General features: G+C 47.9%; 1 protein-coding gene across 3 annotated transcripts in view; it reads right to left on the minus strand.

The window, feature by feature from the left end:
* MIER1 (MIER1 transcriptional regulator) overlaps positions 1-15,346 on the minus strand; it is a 64,614-nt gene that overhangs the window by 46,766 nt on the left and 2,502 nt on the right. For 2 of the 3 annotated variants that reach the window (XM_054037325.1, XM_054037323.1), the window contains exon 1: positions 5,468-5,573. The exons of the other annotated variant lie outside the window; for it this stretch is intronic. In XM_054037325.1, the coding sequence (XP_053893300.1) occupies positions 5,468-5,476 (9 nt within the window). In that variant the 5' untranslated portion in view covers positions 5,477-5,573. Of the gene's footprint in view, positions 1-5,467; positions 5,574-15,346 lie in introns of those variants that run through there. 3 annotated transcript variants of the gene reach the window in all.

The following is a 15,346-nucleotide window of genomic DNA, read 5'->3' on the forward strand; positions in this document are numbered from 1 at the left end:
TTGGGACTGATTTGGCTTCCTTGTCACCGCCAGATGAAATTTAAGGTGTTTGTCTCGGTTTATGAAGGCTTTGTATTTGGTTACCAGATATTTAAGAGACTACTTCTCCCAGAAAGCTGAGGTCAGTTGGGATACTTGAGCTTGTACATCAGGGGCTGGATGCAGCGCACTCAGTAGAGGGCCCTTGATTACATAATTTCCCTTGATCAGATACAGCCCAACTTTGATGACTTTCAAAGACTATCCATTTACTTAGGCTTTTGCTGAGGAAAGGGTTAGGCAAGATTTTGCTCAGTTTATCAGTTATCAAATTTTAAAATGCTGTGTTATATTTATTGTAAGTTTTCCAAGATAAGTTAATGGGCACAAATTCAAACTGAACAAACCAATCTGGTTGCAACTACTTAGGAATTTAGATAAGCAGAAACTAATTACCCATGACACCTCACTTTTGTAAAAGTGTGATGAAGAACTTGATGATCACAGTTGGTCAGAACCTCTGCTTTATGTCTCATCTGAAGCGCAAGCCTTCAACAGCACAATATCCCAGAACACCATACTGAGTAATTAATTCAGTTTTCACTTGAAGACTGACTTGACTGAAGTTTCTTGTACCATCCTGTGATTCCTTGGAAGTCTACCACCTTCATGCTGTTCAGGCCCATCCCTCCTCAACTTGTGAAATCCAAAGACCTCATAGCCAGAGGTGATATGATTGTAAGAAAACAAGTGACAATACTACTATATTTCATATAGCATATTGTGTTACGTTAATTAGAACCCTCTCCCCTCCATGGGGGACAAAATGCTTCACAGAATTACATTATACAGAGTTAGGCGGCATAAGCAGGGGGAAATGCATGTATTCAACTGAAACTTAAAATAGATGGGAAACACATATAGGAAGGCAGTCCCAGATGCCAAGTGCTGCAAAGGTGACGGTTCTCATCACACCATTAATGCGGGAGGGAGGGGGAGAGGGAGGGGAGAAAGGAGGGGCACATCAATGAGAAAGCATACTGTCTTAAAAGCTGTGGTATTTAATACAGGCTGGCTTATGTTCTTTTTTAGCTAAGGAAACTGTACATGCATAATGACAGGTTTCAGAGTAGCAGCCGTGTTAGTCTGTATCCGCAAAAAGAAGAAGAACAGGAGTACTTGTGGCACCTTAGAGACTAACAAATTTATCTGTTAGTCTCTAAGGTGCCACAAGTACTCCTGTTCTTCTTTGTACATGTATAATTACACTTGGACACAACTGCATCACTTTCTCCACAGCCTTTGTACTAAACTAGAATTCTGATTAACAACTGCATATCTATCTATTTTTAAACCTTAAATACTCAAAATGTGGATACCCAATCAAAATAAAACCTTTTGTAAAACGTATGTAAAATGTTAACAGCGAGACTGTCCCCTTCCAGCCTGTGTCAGCCCCTTTTCCCATATTAAAAATGCAGAACCGCAAAGGGGTATTAATTTCTCTTCAAACGCTTATAATCAGGGAAAGTGAATTAAATTGCATATATACCATTACTGAATGAATGTACAGTACAACCTCAGTTATAAACACCAGAGTTATGAACTGACCAGTCAAACACACCCCTCATTTGGAACCGGAAGTACACAATCAGGCAGCAGCAGAGACCAAAAATCAAATACAGCACAGTACTGTGTTAAACTAGTAAAAAAAATAAAGGGAAAGCAGCATTTTTCTTCAGCATAAAGTTTCAAAGCTGTATTAAGTCAAAGTTCAGCTATAAATTTTTGAAAGAACAATGTTTTGTTCAGAGTTATGAACATTTCAGAGTTATAAACAACCTCCATGCCTGAGGTACTCGTAACTCTGAGGTTCTCCTGTATATGCCAAACGTTTCTTTAAACCCACTGCTCTTTGAGATAGAGAAGTAGTATTAACTCTAAGAAAGCTGGAAGGCTAAAATTTGTCAGGTGCTCCGATATCACAGAAATGCCTATAAATTAAATAAATATATTCATTAGTAATTAAAACCAAACAATATAAAAAAGGAACATTCAAACCAGTATTAACTTTAAAAAAAATAGTTTCACTTTTGCAGATAAAAATCAGTTTCATTTTCTAGTCCCATTTACTAGCATAATGGGGTATGAGTTCCCGTCAACAAACTATTTCAAGCCCGACGTTCCATTAAATTAAATATAATCCACAAAGTCTTTTCATTTTCATATTATATTTGTTCAGCATTTTAAGTCTATAATTTTGGTCTTAAAAAGCTAGCTGTTTGTATCTTGAACACAACAGTTTATGATACTTCCTCACTTAAAGTAGGTCTACACTGCAGCTGGAAGCTTGCTTCCCAGAGCACATAGACCACAGAAATGCACTAGCTCTGCTTAAGCTAGTGTGCAGAAAACAGCAGTGTAGCCTTGGGTAGTCCAGGCAGCAGTTTGGGCCAGCCATCTGATACAAACCCACCATGATTCCCCAGAGTTGCTACCTGTGCTACCCCTGGCTACACAGCTATTATTAGCACACTAGCTCAAGCAGAGCTAGTACATCTGTCTATCCGCTCTGGAAAGTGCATTCCCCACTGCAGTCAGCACTGAATTCACAGCCTGGGGAAGAGAGGGATAATGTAGCTTTAAGACACCTTTGAGCCCTTCTGATCCTCGACTTTTTCCTGGCCCTGGTGTAATTTAGACAGCCCTCAGGGCCTAAGTTATTAGCAACCCTTCTCCACAATGCTGCTTGATGTAACCCCCATTTAGTCAAATTTAGTCTAAACTTCCAATCTGAAGTCAAACAAAATCTCTCAATACTGTTCCTATACAATCTGAAATTCTCCCAGAAGTGTAAAAATTGCCCTTTCAGATCCAGTGCTTCCCAACCCTGATATGACCTTCCATCCTTGCTCCCAGTACACCTGCTACCACCACCTCCAAAGACAGCATTACAGCAGCATCTTCCTCAGCTCCTGCACCACAGAAATCTTTCTACAGCCTGATCCAGGGCTTCTGGAGCCCCTTTATGCTGCTCTAGCACTATAACATGCCATCAAAGGGTCAGAATGAGGATGAGGATCTCCACCTAAGTCCACAATCCTAGAAACAGTTTTAAAATAAAGCTCTCTGAAGTTCTCCTGTGGCCTCTGAACAGTTTTTCTTTTATCCATTAGCAAAATATCAAGCCCAACAGAATATAAGTATAGCTCCAGAACAAGGCACATTAATATGAAATTTAAAAAAAATCATGTTTCACCACCTTCACCAAGATGGCTTTCTACAGCTCTATCTATATGCACTCTGCAACAGAAGTCCCATAGAACTGAGAATTGTATAATCTGTTGCAATGCAAATATACATGGAAAATACAGTATAGAAAACTTTGGAAAGTAATGCAGAAAGTACCAGTTACTGGCTCCTGCAACAACATGGTGAACTGGAGTTCACACCAGCGTAGTATGCAAAAGATTTCAGAACTAAGACCAGTATTTAATTGACAAAATGTGCAAGCAATTAGTGAGACTTTAACACACAGATCCCACATGCTGTTATGTCCAAAACATCAAATGTCCCTACATCTCTGTGGCCTTGAAGATATGAGAGGGAAGGGGAGTTACATACTTGAATTTCTTGCAGATTATGAAAATACTGAGGGAGGAGATCTGTGACTTTCATTGCCACCCCCTCCCCCCCCAAAGATATTGAGAGAAAAAATTAAGGTGTTTATTTCCCAACTGTGGTGACACTGAGGATATGATAAACATATTGAGCACCTTATAGCACAGACTTCTGCAGCAGGAATGGGTCTGAATGCCAAATCAAGATCTTCATGGGGCAGAGGAGGGGAAGAAGGAATACACACTGAAAAAAGGTTTCAGGGGGTAGCCGTGTTAGTCTGTATCAGTAAAAACAATGAGGAGTTCTTGTGGCACCTCAGATACATGGAGTGGAAAATACAGTAAGCACAGCAACTCCCATCTTTTCATGTGCTGTACATTTATACCTGCTTACTGTATTTTCCACTCCATGCATCTGATGAAGTGGGTTATAGCCCACGAAAGCTTATGCCCAAATAAATCTGTTAGTCTCTAAGGTGCCACAAGAACTCCTCATTGTTTTTACACTGAAAAAAGAAAACTCTCCCCAACTCAAAATAAGAGGAGGGATGAAAAAGAGGTTTCATAACCCATAATTTAAAAAAGGATAACAGATCTGATAAACAGTCTACTCTAAAGATGGAGGGGGCTTACTGAGTTGATTAAACTGCAAGACAGTTGTTTCTAAAGACACTCTCCCTTTACAGAAGAATGGCTTTATTGTATGAATTGCAAATGAACATTTCCAATATCATTCACTGAAATGGTTCTACCAGCATATTAGCTGAAACTTCCAATTCCAAGTCAAAGAAAATCTCAGCAACATTTCTACTGCCTCTGTCCAGAACATGAAATGAGCAATTCCCCAAGGAAGGTAAAACATTGTCCTTTCATATCCCATCAGAAGAGGCAAATCCCTGCCACACAAACCACAAGTGAGCCTTTTTACATCCCATCATACACGTCCCACAAAACAGAAGAACTATAGATAGCTCTTCCCCATTCTCCCCACTTGGAGACCCCAGAGTAAGGGGGAACTCTTCATTCTTTCCCCACCAGGAAAAGCAGTGCCTCTCTCTAGGCACAGGAGGTACCCACCCTCACCCGGCCATAGGAATAAACCACCTAACCTCAGGTTGGCTGCTTCCACTCCTGCCATAAGAGTAACACCCCTCACCCAGCCTCCCCACCTCCCTAATAGTAGGCGCTCCCCCCCGTGGCGCCCCTGCGTCCCCCCCCGCTCCCATAGGGGTGGCGCCCCTGCGCCCCCCCCCACCCCGTGGCGGGCCGCGCCCTCCCGCTCCCATGGGAGGGTGCCCCTACTCACTCCCCCCCGTGGCGGGCCGCGCCCCCCCCGCTCCCATGGGAGGGTGCCCCTACTCACTCACTCTCCCCCGTGGCGGGCCGCGCCCCCCCCGCTCCCATGGGAGGGTGCCCCTACTCACTCCCCCCCGTGGCGGGCCGCGCCCCCCCCGCTCCCATGGGAGGGTGCCCCTACTCACTCACTCCCCCCCGTGGCGGGCCGCGCCCCCCCCCGCTCCCATGGGAGGGTGCCCCTACGCACGCACTCACTCACTCCCCCCCGTGGCGGGCCGCGCCCCCCCCCCCCCGCTCCCATAGGGGTGGCGCCCCAACCCGTGGCGGCCGCGCCCCCGCGGTATCGCCCCGGGGCAGCAAGGGGCGCGCCCCTAAACTCACCAAGCACAACCCCCTGTCCCGACGTAGGACCCCCCGCCACCAGGGGCGGGGCCCTGTCCCGGGCAGAGGCCCATGAGGGAGATCCAGGGCGGCCTCAGCTCCCAGGTAACTAACTTGTGGGAAGCTCCTCTCGGCCGCAGCCCCGCGCAACAAGTTCCCGGCCAGCCCCCGCCCCAGAGCCGAGCTCTTACCTCCGCCATGTTCACTGGGCGGGCGGGACAGGGAGTAGGGAGGGTCACATCGCCGCCGCGGCGAAGGAAGCGGCACCGGCGGCGGCGGGTCACGGTCTGTGCGGCGGCCGGGGAGGGGGGGGGCGCCGGGGGCAAAGACACCAACGTCACTGCGTACAGGCGGCGGGCGCGCCCCCGACAGCGCCCAGGGCACACTCCAGGCCGGGCCCGCGCGCTCCCAAGACGTACCACAAACAGCTGACGTAGAGAACAGAAAGCCCCGCCCATCAGGTTCTACTCCCCAGCAAATAGGGAAATCCTTCTTCCCGCTCCCATCGGTGCAGGCCTCTGGCCGTCAGAGCCCCTCTCTGCGTGCGAAGGCCGCTCCGGTTGGCATATGGTGCCGGACGCCCGTGTCACTAGCTAGCAGCACCTCTCCCCCTCCCAGTGTCACTCACGAGTCTAGCAAAAGAGCTGGTCCCTCTACTGCACTCGCAAATGATGGTATCAGTTACCTACAAACAGGGTTCACTTGAATAACCAGCATAAGTACTCTCCCTTCCCCGGTGCAGATCACCAGCCCGTATACATCCCACCCGACCCCATGCAAGTCAAGACACCGGGACAAACAGTACTCACCTTCCCCCAAGCACTGTAAATCACCTGCACACATACTTCCCCTTCCCCCTCTCCCTTCCCAGTGAAATCACTAGCACACATTCACCTCCCATACAAATCACCAGCACACATATACTCCCGATGCAAATCACCAACCAGCAAACAGAGTTCATGCTCGTCTAAATCACCAGCAAATTATTATTTACAGTATCAGTACTGCCAACATCAATCATTCAAAAATCATGAGACAGGTCCCAAACAATCATGCAATCAGTTTAAAAATTAGATTTAAAATATATATTTAGAATTTAGGGACTTTTTTTGCCTTCCGTTCCTCTGTCTTTAAGATGCACTCATTGCATGTTTTTAAGCCTTTTCTACAAGCATGAGGACCAGAAACTTGCTTTACAAAAAGGAAAAACCAAATCTGAGAGTCTCATGTAATAACACGACTCCAGGAGCTAGGGCTATAAGTAAAGTATCATAATACCTGTGATACAACCACAACCATTGTCAGCACTGTGTAGTGTCTACAGCAGGGGTCGGCAACCTTTCAGAAGTTGTGTGCCGAGTCTTCATTTATTCACTCTAATTTAAGGTTTTGCGTGCCAGTCATTTTAACGTTTTTAGAAGGTCTCTTTCTATAAGTCTATAATATATAACTAAACTATTGTTGTATGTAAAGTAAATAAGGTTTTTAAAATGTTTAAGCAGCTTCATTTAAAATTAAATTAAAATGCGGAGCCCCCCAGACCAGTGGCCAGGACCCGGGCAGTGGGAGTGCCACTGAAAAAGGCGGCACGCGTGCCATAGGTTGCCTACCCCTGGTCTACAGACACCAATCCTGACTGAGGCGTCATTGTGCTAGGCACTGTACAAACATGTAGTAAGAGACAGTCCATTATCCAAAGAATTTACCATCTAAACAGCTAGGAAAAGGGTAAGAGCGGTCTCCTCTCTCTAGTGTAAGGCACCAGTAAATAGAGTCTCAGCAGGTACAAGTCAAAAGGATGTGCATCTGTCTTAAATTGTAACAACTAAGCTTTGTTTACTTTTGTAATGAATTAAGACAAAGGACAACAGAATTATAATAACTTGCTTTAATTTAGGACAATCAATTTTTTTAAAAATGTCTAAATAGATGTCAGACTCAAAATCACAATTCCAATTTTACCGATACTCTGAGTATAGGATCTGTGACATAATCTGTTGGGGAGCTCATTAGCACTGTAAGGAATGTTTGCTTTGTGAGCTGGTTCATGCACATACTATAAATGCCAATTAGGGCTGCAAAGCCTGATTGCCCTGATAATACCTCAGCAGAAGTCAGTGATGTTTTCTGTAGACTGACACAAGATTATATTAACCAGTACAAATGAAAGGTTAACAAAGACCTTACGTGAGGTACAACATAACTAATTGCCTTAAAACAGACAAATATAAATTAAATATAACCAAACTAAAAAGTACACTCACATTTTCTATTAATATTATTTCTCTTTATTCTAGATTCCCTATGTCACTTGTATCTGGTCACTGCCATTTTTCCCCCCCAAATAGATTAAGCAGTGGTGCAAATTTAGGCCTCAATCCCACAAACATTTAGACCTAGTCTGCACTACAAATTACATCAACATAAACTACCTTGCCTTGACCTACTTGTGTATGTGTCTACATTAAAATTTGACTCCTACCAACGTGAGCGCTTCATTATGCCAACATAGTAACACCACCTGCCTGAGTAGCACTGAGCGATGGTTGATATACTCAGATCAATGCAGAACAAGTGTAGACACTGTGTTACCTATGTCGACTCTAAGCCCTGGTCTACACTATGAGTTTAGATCGAATTTAGCAGCCTTAGCTCGATTTAACCCTGCACCCATCCACACGGCGAAGCCATTTTTGTCGACTTAAAGGACGCTTAAAATTGATTTCTGTACTCCTCCTCGACGAGGGGATTAGCGCTGAAATCGACATTGCCGGGTCGAATTTGGGGTAGTGTGGACGCAATTCGACGGTTTTGGCCTCCGGGAGCTATCCCAGAGTGCTCCATTGTGACCGCTCTGGACAGCACTTTCAACTCAGATGCACTGGCCAGGTACACAGGAAAAGCCCCGGGAACTTTTGAATTTCAGTTCCTGTTTGGTCAGAGTGGCAAGCTGATCAGCACAGGTGATCGTGCAGATCTCATCAGCAGAGGTGACCATGGAGTCCCAGAATCACAAAAGAGCTCCTGCATGGACCAAATGGGAGGTACTGGATCTGATCACTGTCTGAGGAGATGAATCCATGCTATCCTAACTCCGTTCCAAAAGACGAAATGCCAAAATATTTGAAAAAAATCTCCAAGGGCATGAAGGACAGAGGCTATAACAGGGACCTGCAGCAGTGCTGTGTGAAACTTAAGGAGCTGAGGCAAGCCTACCAAAAAACCAAAGAGGCAAATGGCCACTCTGGGTCAGACCCCCAGACATGCTGCTTCTATGATGAGCTGCATGCAATTCTAGGGAGTGCCCCCACCACTACCCCACCCCTGTTTGTGGACTCCTGCAAGGAGGGAGTCTCACGCAACAGGGATGAGGATTTTGGGGACAAGGATGATGATGATGATCATAGAATATCAGGGTTGGAAGGGACCTCAGGAAGTCATCTAGTCTAACCCCCTGCTCAAAGGAGGACCAATCCCCAGACAGATTTTTTCCCCAGATCCCTAAATGGCCCCCTCAAGGATTGAACTCACAACCCTGAGTTTAGCAGGCCAATGCTCAAACCACTGGGCTATCCCTCCCCCAAATGATGAGGAGGAGGTTGAAGAATGCGCACAGCAAGCAAGCAAGCAGAGAAACCATACTCCCCGACAGCCAGTAACTGTTTATCACCCTGGAGCCAATACCCTCCCAACCCTCCCAAGGCAGGCTCCTGAACCTTGAATGCGGAGAAGGGACCTCTGGTGAGTGTACCTTTGTAAATATAATACATGGTTTAAAAGCAAGCATGTTTAATGATTAATTTGCCCTGAAGACTTAAAGAAGACAAAAGACTGTGGCTTACCATGGCTGCCTGCAAGCCGAATTCTGTTGCCCAGCCCTGTGTGTGTGATCTCTCACACCAAACCGGCAGGCCCTCAATATAAGAGGCAAAATGTGACCTTGTACTCTAAAATGTGTCTTTTTAAATACTACTCTCCCTTTTTTTTCCTACCGCAGCTGCAAATGTTTCAACGCTCTCCCGATCACCTCCGTCCCAGAGGCTAGCACAGATAAGAAGGCGAAAAAAACGCACTTGCAATGAAATGTTCTCTGAGTTCATGCAGTCCTCCCGCACTGAAAGAGACCAGCAAAATGCGTGGTGGCAAACAATGTCAGAGTCCAGGAAAGCACAAAATGAATGCGAGGACAGGAGGGACGGCTGGAGCAAGAGGAGAGGTGGTGGCAGCATGATGAGAGGAGGCAGGAGGCAATGCTGAGGCTACTGGAGGATCAAACTGGTGTGCTCCGGCGTATGGTTGAGCTGCAGGAAAGGCAGCAGGAGCACAGACCGCCGCTTCAGCCCCTGTGTAACCAACCACCCTCCTCCCCAAGTTTCATAACCTCCTCACCCAGACGCCCAAGAACGCGGGGAGGGGGGCTCTGGGCACCCAACCACTCCACCCCAGAGGACTGCCCAAGCAACAGAAGGCTGGCATTCAATAAGTTGTGAAGTTCAGTGTGCCCTTGTTCTTCCTTCCTCCCCTACCCCAACTGGTGCTTCCCTCCTCCCCCACCCCTCCCGGGCTATCTTGGCAGTTATCTCCCTATTTGTGTGCTGAATTAATAAAGAATGCATGAATTTGAAACAACAATGACTTTATTGCCTCTGCAAGCAGTGATCGAAGGGGGGAGAGGAGGGCGGTTGTTTTACAGGGAAGTAGAGTGAACCAAGGGGGCGGGTTTTCATCAAGGAGAAAAACAGAACTTTGACACCGTAGCCTGGCCAGTCATGAAACTGGTTTTCAAAGCTTCTCTGATGTGCAGCGTGCCCTGTTGTGCTCTTCTAACTGCCCTGGTGTCTGGCTGCGTGTAATCAGCGGCCAGGCGATTTGCCTCAACCTACCCAGCCATAAACATCTCCCCCTTACTCTCACAGATATTGTGGAGCACACAGCAAGCGGTAATAACTATGGGAATATTGGTTTCACTGAGGTCTGTGCTTGTTTCCTGGACCCAGAATTGGCATTCCACAGCATGAACCACCATGATGTCCACATTGCCAGGGCCCGTGATTTGAGAGAAGTCTGTGTCCATATCCTCATCACTCTTGTCACCGCGCTGCCGTCGCCTCCTCGCCTGCATTTGCAGGTTCTGGTTCTGCATATACTGCAGGATAATGTGTGAGGTGTTTACAACAGTGATAACTGCCGCAGTGATCTGAGCGGGCTCCATGCTTGCTGTGGTATGGCATCTGCAGGAGAGCAGAGTTGCAGCAGAAGCGGTGGATGATGGAATAGATATTTATAGAGAGAGGCAACGAGAATAGATATTTATAGAGAACAACGAGAGGACCTGCGAGGTGAATTCATAAGAGCAGGAGAGCAGAGTTGCAGTGGAAGCGGGAGCCCATGACAGCCAACATGGAGAAATTCGCTATTGATTGAGACAGGAGAGCAGAGTGGCAGCGGAAGCAGTTGTTCGATGATGACGGTTAGCAGTCCAATTGCTGAAAGCAATATGGCGTCCGCACCGAAAAAAGGCGCGAAACAATTGTCTGCCATTGTTTTCACGGAAGGAGGGGCGACTGACAACATGTACCCAAAACCACCCGCGACAATGTTTTTGCCCCATCAGGCATTGCAAACTCAACCCAGAATTCCAATGGGCGGCAGAGACTGCGGGAACTGAGGGATAGCTACCCACAGTGCAACACTGCGGAAGTCAATGCTAGCCACGGTACTGTGGATGCAATCCGCTGACTTAATGCTCTTAGTGGGGACACACACAATCGACTGTATAAAATCACTTCCTAAAAAATCGACTTCTATAAATTCAACCTAATTTCGTAGTATAGACATACCCTAACAGTCCTCCGGCAACTGTCTAACAATGCCTGACACTGACTGCCCTGGTCACAATTGTTAACTCCCCTTCCTGGAGACGGGAAGCCCCCCGGCTTTAAAACCCTGTGAATTTTTGAAATGCCTTTTCCTGATTACAGAGTGGCAGCCGTGTTAGTCTGTATCCGCAAAAAGAACAGGAGTACTTGTGGCACCTTAGAGACTAACAAATTTATTAGAGCATAAGCTTTCGTGGACTGCAGCCCACTTCTTAAGCTTATGCTCTAATAAATTTGTTAGTCTCTAAGGCCTTGTCTACACTACGAGAGTAGTTCGATTTTACTTAAATCGAATTTTTGGAATCGATATTGCAAAGTCGAACGTGTGTGTCCACACTAAGGACAGTAATTCGACTTTGTGAGTCCACACTAACGGGGAAAGCGTCGACATTGGAAGTGGTGCACTGTGGTCAGCTATCCCACAGTTCCCGGAGTCCCCGCTGCCCATTGGAATTCTGGGTGGAGCCGCAAATGCCTTCTGGGTAAAAAAAATGTGTCCAGGGTGCTTTTGGGTAACTGTCGTCATCCGTCCATCACTCCCGCCCTCCCTCCCTGAAAGCGCCGGCGGGAAATCAGTTCGCGCACTTTTCTAGTCAGTGACAGCGCGGACGCCACAGCACTGCGAGCATGGAGCCTGCTGCAACCATCACTGCAGTTGTGGCCGCTCTCAACGCCTCGCAACTTATCATACACCTTTCCCTGAGGCAGATGCAGAAAAGTCAGGCGAGGAGGCTACGTCAACGCGGTGATGTCCTGAAGTCTGAGAGTAGCACAGACCTCTCAGAAAGCAGGGGACCCAGCGCCGAGAACATCACGGTGGCAATGGGTCATGTTGATGCCGTGGAAAGGAGATTCTGGGCACGGGAAACAAGCACTGAGTGGTGGGACCGCATAGTGCTGCAGGTCTGGGATGAATCCCAGTGGCTGCGAAACTTTCGCATGCGGAAGGGAACTTTCCTGGAACTTTGTGAGTTGCTGTCCCCTGCCCTGAAGCGCAATGACACCCGGATGCGAGCAGCCCTGACTGTCCAGAAGCGAGTGGCCATAGCCCTGTGGAAGCTTGCAACGCCAGACAGCTACCGGTCAGTCGCGAACCAATTTGGGGTGGGCAAATCTACCGTGGGGGTTGTTGTGATGCAAGTAGCCAAGGCAATCGTTGATGTACTGCTGCCAAAGGTAGTGACCCTGGGAAACGTGGAGGCGATCATAGATGGCTTCGCAGCGATGGGATTCCCAAACTGCGGTGGGGCCATAGATGGAACTCACATCCCTATCCTGGCACCGGAACACCAGGCCAGCCAGTACATTAACAGAAAGGGATACTTTTCCATGGTGCTGCAAGCACTGGTGGACCACAGGGGACGTTTTACCAACATCTACGTGGGATGGCCGGGCAAGGTTCATGACGCTCGTGTTTTCAGGAACTCTGGTCTGTTTAGACGGCTGCAGCAAGGTATTTACTTCCCGGACCACAAAATAACTCTTGGGGATGTGGAGATGCCTATAGTCATCCTCGGGGACCCAGCCTACCCGCTAATGCCCTGGCTCATGAAGCCCTATACTGGCGCCCTGGACACTGAAAAAGAACTCTTCAACTACTGGCTGAGCAAGTGCAGAATGGTGGTGGAGTGTGCTTTTGGACGTCTCAAGGGGAGATGGAGAAGCTTACTGACTCGCTGTGATCTCAGCGAAACCAATATCCCCATTGTTATTGCAGCTTGCTGTGTGCTCCACAATCTCTGTGAGAGCAAGGGGGAGACCTTTATGGCGGGGTGGGAGGTTGAGGAAAATAGCCTGGCTGCTGATTACTCACAGCCAGACAGCCGGGCGATTAGAAGAGACCAGCGGGAAGCGCTGTGCATCCGGAAGGCTTTGAAAGCAAAGTTCCTGAGTGAGCAGGGTAACCTGTGACTTTAAAGTTTGTGTATTGAGAAGCTAAACCTGCCCCCGTTTCTTTACCCAGTTAATGTTGACTATCCTATCCAGTTACATACCCCCTTCACCCCACTTCCAACACACGTTTCAAAATAAAAATAGTTCTACTTTGTTAAAGCACACCGTTTTCTTTAATACTGTATTCGCGGGAATTTTTTAAAACTGGGACGCAGACTGTGGTGCGGAGCGGGTGTACTGTAGTGGCGCGAATGCAGCTTCTAAACTCAAGGATTGACAGGCTCCGCTGCGGTGGGATGGTTGTTTCAACGGAGCCTGTCACCCCTCCTGATAGGGACTGTGTGTATGGGGGAGTCTATGTGACTTTGTGGCAGGGGGAGGACGGTTACAGATCCCCTGCTGTGTGGCTCTGTGATCCTGCCTAAGGACCGCCGCTTAAGATCTGTAACTGCCCTCCCCTGCCACAAAGTCACAGAGCAACCCACCCCCCACCACATAACATGAAAACAACCTCCCAGACTAACCAGGGTAACTAGTCACTGCATCACTGCACTATGTATGTGCCCTGCTGCTGTGCCTGCCCCCGACTATATACCCTGCCAAAGGTGACTGTCCTGTCGAATTACCAACCCCCTATCCCCCCCTCCTCCAAAAGAACATGATGGAAACAGTAGTTAACAGAAACGTATTTTTTATTATTAACCAAACATGGAACTGGGAAAGTGAAACTTGGACGGGGGCTTGTGTCAGGCGGGAAGGAAAGAACTTGTCAAATTTTGGGGAATGAGAGCCTTCTGCTGCTCGAGCTCTCTGCAGGGGTGGAGTGAGAGTTAGCAGGGACTCTGCCGCCTCTCCTTCTGTGCACTTTGGGTGAGGGGAGTATGGGACTTGGTGGCGGGGGAGGGCGGTTAGAGATGGACTGCAGCGAGGCTCTGTCCTCCTGCCTCCGTTCCTGCAGAACATCCACAAGGCGCCGGAGCGTGTCCGTTTGCTCCCTCATTAGTCCAAGCAGGGTTTGAGTCGCCTGCTGGTCTTCCTGACGCCACCTCTCCTCCCGATCCATGTTGGCTTGGTGCATTCGGGTCAAGTTCTCCCGCCACTGGGTCTGCTGTGCTGCCTGGGCTCTGGAGCAGGCTATAAGCTCCGAGAACATGTCCTCCCGTGTCCTCTTCTTCTTATGCCTAATCCGCGCTAGCCTCTGGGAGTGTGATGACAGGCTAGGTTGTGAGACAGTCGCAGATGGGGCTGTGGGAATGGGAAAAAGGGAGTGAATTCCTCAGAAAGATAAATGTAGTTGTGAACAAAGAACATAGTCTTTCTCTGTGAACAAGACCATGCACAGCACCTATCACATGCGCACTCAGCACAAGGTCGAATTCTCGGCCTTCGCATTCAGTGCCTGGGGTCTTCTACAGCACATTTGAGAAGCCTCTCAGGAGAACGGAATTTCTGTTGCAGGCAGACATGGTAAGCCGTAGACTTGTGGCAGCTTAAAACTTTAATATTAGCAATGGCCTCATTTCACATTGAAATCAATGTCGGTCCCTGCTGCCAGCAATTCGGCAAGCAGGAAGTCTGCTCCTGTCCCACACCCTCGCGGCTGTCCCCGGGAACGATCCCTTTCGGCTGCCCCTCTCCCGCCTCCACCGCGTGGCTGCAAACCAGCGGTTACAGTTCTGTAAAGGAACGGCAAAGCAGTCCCAACACTAACATTCCCCTACCTCATTCAAAGCAGGTCATCATGAGCGACATCACCCTCATGAGGATCTCTGACAGCGAGAAAGAGCGAATGCTCCGGGAAAGCCTGCAAAGACCAGGGCCGTATGCCGCCATGCTGTGCAGAGCAATGATTCCAGAGTACTTGCTTGTCTCGTGGCGTGGCAACGTGTCCTACTACGGAGGACCCAATAAGGCCGCTCTCCCCAAGAACCTAATGCAGCGGATTTCCAATTACCTCCAGGAGAGCTTCCTCGAGATGTCACAGGAGGATTTCTGCTCCATCCCCGGACATATAGACCGCATTTTACTGTAGCTGCTGTAGCAGTGACTAACCAGTAGAGCGGCTTGGGCAGGACAATCATGCAAAACCGGACATTGCTAGATTTTTTTTCAATAGTTGCACTGCCCATGACTGAACCATTAAGCTAATCAAACTAATCATGAGAAACCCATTTTTTAAATTGTTAATATTCCTGTTCTGTTACAAATAAATGTTTAGATTTTTACAACACTTACTGGCTGATCCTTCCCCAGATTCTGTGTCCGGGGTAACGGCTGGGGAGGGTTGGTAGGGGATCT

The sequence above is a fragment of the Malaclemys terrapin genome, chromosome 8 (assembly GCF_027887155.1).
Source record: "Malaclemys terrapin pileata isolate rMalTer1 chromosome 8, rMalTer1.hap1, whole genome shotgun sequence".
NCBI classification, from domain to species: Eukaryota; Metazoa; Chordata; order Testudines; family Emydidae; genus Malaclemys; species Malaclemys terrapin.